This window comes from Madurella fahalii (genome assembly GCF_045866475.1).
Source record: "Madurella fahalii IFM 68171 DNA, scaffold_6, whole genome shotgun sequence".
Classification (NCBI taxonomy): domain Eukaryota; kingdom Fungi; phylum Ascomycota; class Sordariomycetes; order Sordariales; genus Madurella; species Madurella fahalii.
In genome coordinates this window covers 4,198,958-4,209,407 of record NW_027263976.1, presented here as the reverse complement: position 1 = coordinate 4,209,407, position 10,450 = coordinate 4,198,958, and the positions used below count along the sequence as shown (strand labels likewise).

Genomic DNA, 10,450 nt, shown 5'->3' with positions numbered 1-10,450 from the left:
GCATCGTGGGCCGATCCCAGCCCGACCCTTGACGCTGCCAACGGTAGTTGCCCTGAGCAGCCGCCCACCTTCATTGTCACTTGCTGCACTGTCCTGTCGGTACCTCACTTAACCAACGCTTGACATCTGTCGGTTGATGACATACATGATACCACAATCTTTGTTATTGTTGCAGAAGAAGCCGGATGTTTTGCAGTGCTAAAGTCAATAACGCCCATCCTGTGCGTTCACGCACTGCAGTGGGACGAGCCGACAGGAAATGGCGACCAACTGTGCCACAGTCAGCGGTTCATTGGACAGGGGAGCTGCAGAGGGAGCCCAGCAGATCCCCTCGTGCCACGGGAGCGCCGACCTGCGGCCTGGGACCTGCAACTTGGCGCCAGCCGCTGTCCCTCCTTGGGACAACACACAACACCCCTTTGAAGTGCTCCTGATTTCTTTCCAGCTCTTTAGGTTCGCCATCTGTTGCCGAACTGGAGCCATCCCACTCTCCAAGTCCCAAGTGCTCTGTATGGCTTGCTGACAATCAGCGGCAACTATTGTTACATATATTTCAATTGTGACCCCCATCTGTCGCTGCATCAGTTCAACAGTTGTTGGTTGGGTCATTTGATCCGCCGCAAGCCACCACCAACCACCTCCGGCGATCGTTCAAGACTCAAATCCGACCTGCGGGTGAGCATGCTCGTCTTCTTCCAAATACCACAAAGCCATATGGGGTGTTGAAAACTTGCTGGCTATGTTGGAAGAGTCGGGAGTAGACTTTGCTCTTGAAGCCGTTGGGTGCCTTGAGGAAATCGTCAAGGCACTCATCACGCGGTACAAGAACAGAGGCGCCAGTGTGTTTTGTAACCTGCTCAATGCCGACCTTTGTCAAATTCGCATCTGGCTCGAAAACAACCGGGCTCAAGCTGATCGCTCCCATTTCGATGAGATCCTTGCCGTGCTAGAGGCCATTTGCAAGGTTCGTTACTATTATCTCTTTTTCCCTCTCACAATCTTCTATTTTTTTATATTTTTTTACTATCTTTCCACCCCATATTCTTTGTTGTTCTTCGTGGACATTAGTGCACAACTGAGTTTTTTTTTAGGGTAGTTCGACATGGAAACCGTCACCTAGCACGGGCAAAACGGCAGATCTGTCGGAAAAGTATCCTGAGCTCGCGAAGCTGGTGTCAAAGTCCACTTACAAAGATGCTAGGCTGTCCCTGGACAAGCTCTCCAACGACGCAGGGGCAACGCCAAAGGAGAAAGGATCGAGACAAAAGCGGCAGATGAGAATACATCAGCGATTTGAGCATGTCCTGACCAAAATCACCAATACGGAAGCTGCAGGTGTCGTTGAACCCCGAGTAACGAGGAAGGATGAGAGCGACTTCTCAGCCCATCTCGGTACGCTCTACGCGGTGCTCTCCCGTTACAGCGTTTGCCACGACTCTTCTGCCAGTATTGTTCCGAAAATCAGCCTGAGTGGTTATCGGCGCCATGATGCCTCTGGTTCAGTCTTTGATATGCTCTTCCCGGACCATCCTCACCGAGACCGAGACGGGAGCCCTTGCAACTGGCAAAATGCTGTCGTTCATGTAGGACCTGAAGTGCACGTTTTGCGTCAAAGTAACATCCCATACCGAGACACAGAGCTAACAAGCCCATAGTACGTTTCAAGACAAGATCGTTGCGCAGCCTGTCCCTGCGATCGAATACCACGAGTTCTGCGGGACCATTAGCGGCCGACAGCAGGAGCAACTTTTCCTTACTGTGTCGAAAAAGGACTTCAAGCTCCATCATTCAGAATGCCCAGACTCCATTGGGGCCAACGCATGGATGATGACAGCGCCCGACACTCCTGCCTTGACGCTCAGGAAAATCCTCGCCCGGGGAGAGCTCATCGGGTCCAATAGAGCTCATAACAAAGTAAAAATAATCCTTTTCTACCTTCTGACAAAGGGTGTATGGCAGTTCTACGAATCAGAGCTCATGCCGACCGAATGGACCAAGGACACGGTTGAATTTCTGTTCGAGCATCGCGAGCGGAACGGCACCCTCACCGCAGGCGTGTTTCTCAACCAGCCGCTCATATCGGCCGATTTTCATCCGACACCACAAAGGCAACAGGAGCATGTAAATCTTGCGCACAGATTCCCCAAGATTCGGGAGCTGGGAATCATGCTCCTGGAAATTCTGCTCGGAAGAGAGATTGATAGTTTCCGAAGCGCACCTGAGGCGGCTCCATGGCTACCGGGCGGCAAAGTCACACCCTACACTGATCACAGAATCGCCGTTTGGTTGTTCAAGTCAAAAATCCAGGCAGACAGCGACATGATCAAGCCCCTGAGGGACGTGATAGGGAGGTGCTTGGATGATCAGTCATTCAGGCGCGTCATCAAGTCGAGAACATCACCAGAGCAGCCGCTCTCTAGCCGTTTGCGGGAAGCAATGTACGAGCAGCTCGTCATACCGCTAGAATCGCTACTTCAAGTCATGTACGACGAGCCATATGACCTGAGCCCTCTGCACGAGCTCAACGGTGTGCCGGCAACAGACTCGAACAGCGGAATTCGACTGACACGGCAACAAACCATCCCAGCTCGGAATTCTGGAGCCGCTGCGGCAGAAACTACGGGGACCCCTACCGAAGGATGGTGCGTTGTCTGCCCACACATTTCAACTTCTCCTAGGAGGCGGCTGACAATAGAGACCAGGCCGGAAGACGAGAACGCGTGCAAAAGATGGTTCAAAGAGATGGACACGCTACAAGGCCTCCTATTAGCCAAGGGTAACCATCAAGCTGTCAAGATCGCCATCCTCGACACGGGCTTCTCGCAGGAATGGGGGGACTTGGACTGGGATATCGCCCCCGGCAACTACAAGGATTTTGTTAGTGGGCAAGATTACGAAAAGCGAGATAACACAGGCCATGGGACCACTGTGGCGAGGTTAGTGCTTGAGATTCAGGAGAGGGCTGAGCTTCATGTTGCCCGCGTTTTCGAAGACGAAAAACTCACCGATAATACTTTTGAAAGAATGGAAAGGGTAAGGATACTGCCATTATTCCCTCCCCCCCCTCTTTCTCTTTCCCCCCGAAACCTTTTCGCTCACTGCATTGAACCTCGACATCTAGGCGCTGAAATGGGCGGTCGAGAGAGCTGCCGACATCATTTTGATCGCTTCAGGAACTATGAAACCTCTTGATAATGTAACCAGAGCTATCAACACATTACCGGACCACATCCTTGTCATCGCCGCCGCGGGGAACCTGCCAGAGTGCGATCGCGTTGTGTTCCCTGCGAGGATGGCAAGGGTGATGCACATCTTTGCAACAACGGCCCGGAACAAAATCTCAAGGACTCTCAATCCTCCGCCGCTTCCACGTGGATATAACTTTGCCATCCTAGGAGAGGCCATACGACCCGAGTCCGGTGGGTGGGGGTTCGTTGATCCTCCAAGTGGGACGTCCTTTGCGGCGGCAATCGCCGCAGGCTTTGCTGGGTGCCTGCTTCACTTCTCGCGGCTGCCTGTCGCCGAAGGGGAGAGGATACTGAACCTGGAAGGCTACGAGAAGATGAACCTCATCTTTGAAGAGCTGTCGAGGGACTACCGGGATCAGGGGTACGACTGTATCGTCCCGTGGCATCTGATGAACCTCATCGCGGGAGAGCTCGAGAACGAAGGCCGACGGCGGAGGATCCGCAACTACCTGTCAGATGTCTTGTTGCAGAGGATGTAATGGACCCGTATCACTGTACCTAAGTAATCCTGATATGTATCCAAGTCATTACTACTACCTGTATTGAAGGCTGCGTCGATGGCAGTTGTCCGTGACTACCTGTGACACATCCATCCAAGCCTTCGGATTTTCCCACATATTTGGCCAGCTTTAACAGGATGAGATTCCTGTAGGGCAACTTTCCATTTCCCATACCCAACCGGTATTCCCAAAGCTCATTTTGTGATACTAGCACCCGTGTTTGTATCCGGTGTCTGATGGCTCTATCGGCAAACATGGAGGAAAAACATGCTAACTTCAACATCGGACGCAGGATCATTCATCGCCCTCACCCCCTTCGTCTGAAATGGTGATGAAATACATTTGCTCCTCTTTGCCACCGTCCAAGGTCCTAATCACGCTGGTAACGTCGAATTCGGACCCATCCAACCCTTCACCGGCGACTTCGTGCCTTGGGTCGAAAGTGGGCTGGTTGGCATCGGCAGAGAAGGTAGCCTTCTTTCCCAGGAACGACTCCTTGCCGAGAACAGTCTCTATGGTCCATCGTTCCTGTGGCCCATTGTTGGTGATCTTAGCCAGCCTGACGGCCCAGATGAAGTCGGTAGTGTGGGTTGCTGTAACCGTCGTGGAATCGTTGGCATCGACGCTCAATTCAGGACCAGCTTCTGCTAGGGCCGGCACTTGGCTGGTTACTGGGATCAGCATACACTCGGAGAAGGGAAGTCAGTAGTAATCTTACAGCCCAACACCGCCTTGTAGAGCAATCCCGCTGCTTTCGCTCGAGGTAATCTTTGCACCTGCGCGGGCGATGGCAATGCCCGAGATCAGGTACATTTTCCACCGGCCAAATTTCGAGGTCCTTTTTATGTAGTCTTTCACCTCCGCTGTGTCAATACTGTCATTGATCCAAGCTGTTGTTGGATTCATGATGTATAGTTCAAGGCGGGAGAATTGGTAGTGGTTCGTTGCTCGTTTGCTGAAGAGGGCTCCGACCGAGGCCGTGGCATTTACCCCGGGAATGCCCTCGGCGACAGGGAGGCTGACTTGTCCCAATAAGCCGACATCGCGCCCAGTGTTCTGGTCAAAGGTGAAGTCGATTGTGTCGGACCGCCACACCTTCATTTTCGGCATGAAATCTACGAATTCCTCCATGTTGATGACTTGATCGAGTTGTCGAAGTGAAGGAATAAGATGCCCGAGACATAAGGGCCCGTCCGGTTTGCCCTTTCGTAGGCTCTCATCAGGCGGAGGCGGATAGTGCGTCTGCTTCAGAACAAACCAGCACTTGTCCATGGTGAGCTAATTAGCATCTAAGCCACCATTCCCAGGCAGCGGACGAAGTTCTGCTTGGATGTAGGGGAGTTCAGATTACTCGGATGCGTCCCTAATTGGGATTAGGAACCAAGGGGCCCCCGTGCCTTTCTACCTGACTTGAATGCAGAGAAAGATCATAATTCGGCGAAATGAGCGGTCGGATCCAACGAGGCAGGTTGGCTGCAGCGAGACCGTCCAGACTGTCGAATTATTGGCCGCAGTGCTGCCTGATACATCAGCAGTGTGCCGGGCGGTTATTCAAAGCAAACGCTTGGCCAGATCATTGCCCGGCCGGACCCTGCAGCGACCCGTATTCATGCCTGTCGTGTCGTGCCACGAATGTTGCCCTCTCCAGCTTCTACTTGCAGTCATATCAACAGCTACACGCATTTTCCTCAGCCGCACCTGGCCGACGGATACATTTATTGGGTAAATTGGGTTCAAAAGACTGTTGTTGTTGGGATGCAGTACATTTCACCTTACCCGCATAATATCACTCGTTCTCTCCCTTTGCCAACGGCATCAACCGTAGAAACAGCATTAAGGACTAACCTAAAGTTGGGCGATGTAAAGTAGCCGCAAATTGATTTAGCGTAATTCATGGCTAAGGAACGATCTATGATTATACTGACGATTCGGTTCATTGCCGCCCATGATTGTTGTACGGAGAATATAGCGTTATACAACACTGTTATCGCCTAAGGTGCTGGAAGCCTAGGCTGCCGCTGGGGCGATATTGTGCTGAGTATACTTGTATCAGTTGTAGCACCGCGAATTCGCTGCGTGAATCGTAGATTTCCATGTACTTCGTCCTTAATTACCTCGGGGTTCGTCGCGCCCTAGCTACTAATTAAGATATAGAACAGAAAATGAATAGAGTGTTCTAGCTTTCGTTCCAACTGGGAATAATTACTAGTTGACCAGGTGACGGAGGGTATATCAGGGGCTAGGTGATCATTAAGAGGCGAGCCTACCGTTTGTTTTTATGTGCCAGACGTGGACAGCAAGAAGGATGTGCTTGGGAATACATCAGACTCGAGCGAACGTAGAACCCAATACTAAGACGCCAAGTTTAGCCCCCGAGCCGTGAGTCCCTGAATCCCCGAGCCCCTAATTTATCCCTGATTTGCAGTAAGTAGCGAGTGCGAAGACAATTCGGCAGCTTTTATCGCCTTTGTCCCCGTCCGAAGGTTGTAGTCTTACTAGTCTATCTTGCATTAGTTTTTGGCCCACGTGCCTTTAGTCGTCTTCCTAGTTGCTATGCGTCTGCATTCGTACAGCTCTCACGTTATGGATTCGTTTAATCGTGGATCAGATATAACTCGTTCATACCAGCTGTGCCTGTTCTCCTCGCCAATTCACGTGGCACTGGGAGGACCGGGACTCCTGCCTACGATGAAGCGGTAACTCGTAATCAACCTCAAGTCCTTGCTCCGGAACTCGCGCTTGACGCCCTCAATCAACAACTGCACCTGCGATTTTGAGAAGGACCATACGCGGGTGAAGAGAGCAGGCGTATGCGAGGCGACCGACATCTGCATGTGCAGCTGCTCAAAGCGGCCAAGCTCCTTCAGGAGGGGATCCTTGGCCCATGGCCCAATAGGGATCTATAGAGAGCGTTCAGCATGGGAATATTCGAAGACAAAGTCAGAAACTCACCCTCCGAACCTCTTCCCACACATCATCGAAACCTGCATCAATCATCCACTGTTTGTGCTGGGCCGCCACGTTGATCTGCTTGCCAAACATCTTGCTTGCGTTGTCGAGCTTCGTGACCCACTCCTTTGTCCATACGGCCCTGTCGAAGCTATCATCATCGCTAAAGATCCACGCATCGTACTCCTGCAACTCGCACCAGCCGCCGGGCTTCAAATTCTGGCGCACCTGGCGATAAAACCTCGGCCAGTCGGCCACGGTGCCCGACAGCGCCCGGCCGTGGATGTAGTCGAATTTCTCGTCGTCACGGTAGGTCCACTCGTCCTCGTAGTCGTCGACGTGGAAGCGGCAGTTTGGCGGGACCCAGTCGGGCTGGATGGGGGAGAGGTCGACACCGAACACGGACGCGCGCGGGAACTCGTCGGCCATGTCTATGGCCCAGATGCCGGTGCCGCAGCCTAGGTCGAGGATCCGGAACTCACCATTCCCCGGAGAGCGTTCATTGTCAGGTTCAGAGATGGAAAGCGGCGCCGTGAACAGAGCTCCTTGCTGCAGGAGCCGCCAGATGTGGTGCTGCAGGTCGAGACGCTCCTGTTCGGCTTCGTCGTTGGGGAGGACATACTGGCCTGAGCGGTAGGCGTGGTATCGCCGGCCATTTTCGTAGACGTAGTCTGTTATGGAAGACGTTATTGACCCGGTTCGGCTTGACCCGCCTAGCGAGACGTAGGCTGAGTCGGTGTCAGAGGCAGTGTCGCTGTTGTTGTTGAGGTCATCCTGTGGTGGAATTGAGTCAGCCCCTCCCGTACATCCTGCTAGTACCAAGTATATTAAGGACTGGTATTTCTAAAAGTGCATACATCAATCTGGAGCGGAGCGTGTGTTTCTTCTCTCTGCCTGGCCCCTTGGCTCGGGACCGTTCTGTCGGGAGCTTGTACGTCGGTTGGGTTTGACGACATAGTCTTTTGCCTTCACAAGCCCCTTTCGACCACAGATGCTAAAGTTTGACATATTCTTGACCCGGAAGTGGGATGGACCCAGTTGATATGGACCTCCACCGGAGCAGACAAACCCACCCCTCTGGGTCCCCGTAGATCCACATACCAACGCTAATCCGGAAACATCATTATGCTCCGATACATTGTGTCATCGTCCAACACACTATCTCGGATTCGGGCAAGTCATTTGTTCGGCGCCCCAGAATACCTGGGACGGGCTTGCGACTCATAACTGATCCTGGTGTTGCACAAAGCGGGGCTCCGTGGGCCAGGGAATAATAACCTCGCGAGGCGGCGCTGATGTGAAACCATGGAGACACTGCTGCTTAAGACGTGTATGCTGTGACCCAGGAGCCAGAATTAAATTAGACACCCTCTTCATCTAGCAGCAGGAGACGGATACAGCAGCAAACCGATGGCATCATCGGCTGGCAATAGCAGCGACAAGAAGCTGGTCGTGGTAGTCGGAGCCACGGGTAACCAAGGCGGGTCCGTTGCCCGGCGCTTCCTCCGGGATCCTCGGTATGCCGTGCGTGGATTGACTCGCAATCCTGCCTCGCCGGCGGCGCAGGAACTCGCGGCGCTTGGGGCCGAAATAGTGGCCGCCGACCTCGAAGATGTCAAATCGCTCGAGGCGGCCTTCGCGGGCGCCAACATCATCTTCAGCGTGACGAATTACTGGGAGCCCTTCTTTCGGCCCGACTACCGGGCCAAGGCCCAGGAGCTCGGCATGACATGCCGCCGCTACGCATACGACGTCGAGTACCGCCAGGGCAAGAACATCGCCGACGCGGCCGCCACTGTCGTGGACACGCTCGACAACAACGGGTTCCTAGCATCGACACTGAGCCACGCGGGTAAATGCAGCAATGGCAAGATCCAAGACCTCTACCACTTTGACGCTAAGGCCGACATCTTTCCGGACTATGTTGCCGCTACATATCCCGCGTTGGCGGCCAAGATGTCGTGCATCCAAACGGGTTTCTTCACGTCGAGTCACGCCATCTTGCCGAACTCGTACTTCAAGAAGGTCAGATACTATTCTGCATCTAGCAACTGGAAGGGGGAAGAGAAGAAAAGAAACCCAACTAACCACCTCGACAGCTCCCCGACGGCACATTCCAGATGCGCTTCCCCACGGCGCCGGACAAGTTGCTCCCCCACCTGGATGTCAAAGCCGACACGGGCAACTTTGTCTACGCCGTGCGCCAGATGCCGCCCGGCAAACACTACATGGCCGGCGAGTACCTCAGTTGGACCGATTTTATGAAGACGTGGGCCAAGGTGACGGGTGCCACCATCAGCTACCAGGAGGTAGGCGTGGAGGACATGGTGGCTGATACCCCCGACAAGGATTGCGGTCTCGAGGTAGCTCTGATGTACAAATACACCTCGGACCCAGGCTACGATGGTGGCATGGATGTATTGAAAGCCGAAGACTTGCGCAAGGTGAGTTTGTGCTTTGAAGAAGAATTCTGGGAATACCACGGTTGCTGATCGTCCCTAGGCTGGCATCGACTGTCCTATGCTGACCGTTGAGGAGTCTCTAGCGAGACAGGACTGGTCTGCAGTGTTGAGCAAGTAAATAAATGTTGGGAATGTGATTGCAAGCCCGAAGTTTGAGGGAATGGAGAATGACAAACTATGGAAAGACACGGAATGCTAGCAACGGTTCTCTTAATCGCTCCCTCATCCCGATCGAAGAAATACATTTTGAACTCATTTTGAACTCGAAATAGAAGGTATACTATGGGAACTAGGATCTGGAGACTGTTTATGAGCCCCACGTCGACGATGTTGAGACTTTTAGCGGTGAGCAAGAAGGGATTTAGGGGTGCATGCGCGTGATGGGGGAAAACCTTGGATGAGAGGCGCTGGTCCGGTTTATGTAACCACAACCTTGACCAATAGGGACATGTGTGTGCTCGTCTCATTCGGCGGTTGGAGTTGAGTGCCTGCACATGGACGGCGAGGCCAGGCAAACCCCAAGGGTTGATAACGCCGCAAATGTTTATGGCAACGACAGCTCTTTCACGAAGACTCGCACTCTCTCGGAATTTACGTCTTTTGCGAGGAGTTCGCCCAATCAGCTTTGATAGTAAATTCACTGCCCCAGTGCGCTTGGTTACACTCGGGGGCGGGGTTTTGTTGTCGTCCGGATGATGCCAAAGTCCGACCGAGGATCTGAGTTCTGAAGGGAACAGGAAGATGCCAGATTTACTAGCATTCTGGATAGTCCACTCAGGTACTGTACTGTACCTAGACCCACTCTGCCGTTACACTTCCTACTGGCGCGGGCCTTGATTCCCATTCCCCGAACATCGCCGCACCTAGCAGACTTACACCGATTCGGCGTTGTAGACCCCCGCCCTTATCGCGTACAGATGCCATATATGTCCGGTACGGCAGTCATGCATGTTTCAAGTTCGGGGTAGCGGATATTACCGCAGAGCAACGTTCCGGTGCAACGCGGACACGGGGTTCGGGTGGCCCTACAAACCCGCCTGGACCAGTCACCGTGTCGGCAAAAATAAACCTGCTCTTTGCCTCGTAGCCGCCCAGCGCGGGACGGAGTCCGCGTGTGTGAGTGTCATGGGTTATAAAGGGGCCCATTGTTCGCTGCTCAGTGTTCCTCGGCCCAGTCCCAGGTCTTGGAAACGGACAAACTCCCACGTCTAAGCCAAGAGATCCCGGTATTGCCTGAGTCACCGGCACATAGTCCTGGCCAACGTACTTCCATCCTTATCCGCCAATAGTC

The 10,450-nt window shown here is 53.3% G+C and overlaps 4 protein-coding genes across 4 annotated transcripts; 2 read left to right on the top strand and 2 right to left on the bottom strand.

Moving 5' to 3' along the window:
* Nucleotides 1-739: 739 nt before the first annotated feature.
* MFIFM68171_11272 (Alkaline protease) lies at nt 740-3,727 on the top strand (the record flags this gene model as incomplete). The annotated part of the gene is made up of 4 exons (XM_071066691.1): nt 740-964; nt 1,092-1,614; nt 1,667-3,033; nt 3,122-3,727. 4 exons carry the CDS (start codon nt 740-742, stop codon nt 3,725-3,727), a joined length of 2,721 nt encoding a protein of 906 aa, XP_070922792.1.
* Nucleotides 3,728-4,042: 315 nt separating this feature from the next.
* On the bottom strand, nt 4,043-5,020 carry MFIFM68171_11271 (uncharacterized protein; the record flags this gene model as incomplete). Its single annotated transcript, XM_071066690.1, has 2 exons — nt 4,043-4,412; nt 4,467-5,020. The coding sequence occupies 2 exons, from the start codon at nt 5,018-5,020 to the stop codon at nt 4,043-4,045; spliced, it is 924 nt and encodes a 307-aa protein (XP_070922791.1).
* Nucleotides 5,021-6,399: 1,379 nt separating this feature from the next.
* On the bottom strand, nt 6,400-7,653 carry MFIFM68171_11270 (Secondary metabolism regulator LAE1; the record flags this gene model as incomplete). The annotated part of the gene is made up of 3 exons (XM_071066689.1): nt 6,400-6,648; nt 6,701-7,471; nt 7,555-7,653. 3 exons carry the CDS (start codon nt 7,651-7,653, stop codon nt 6,400-6,402), a joined length of 1,119 nt encoding a protein of 372 aa, XP_070922790.1.
* A 454-nt stretch (nt 7,654-8,107) lies between these two features.
* Nucleotides 8,108-9,277, top strand: MFIFM68171_11269 (Nitrogen metabolic regulation nmr; the record flags this gene model as incomplete). Its single annotated transcript, XM_071066688.1, has 3 exons — nt 8,108-8,722; nt 8,797-9,141; nt 9,200-9,277. 3 exons carry the CDS (start codon nt 8,108-8,110, stop codon nt 9,275-9,277), a joined length of 1,038 nt encoding a protein of 345 aa, XP_070922789.1.
* Between the last annotated feature and the right edge of the window lie 1,173 nt (nt 9,278-10,450).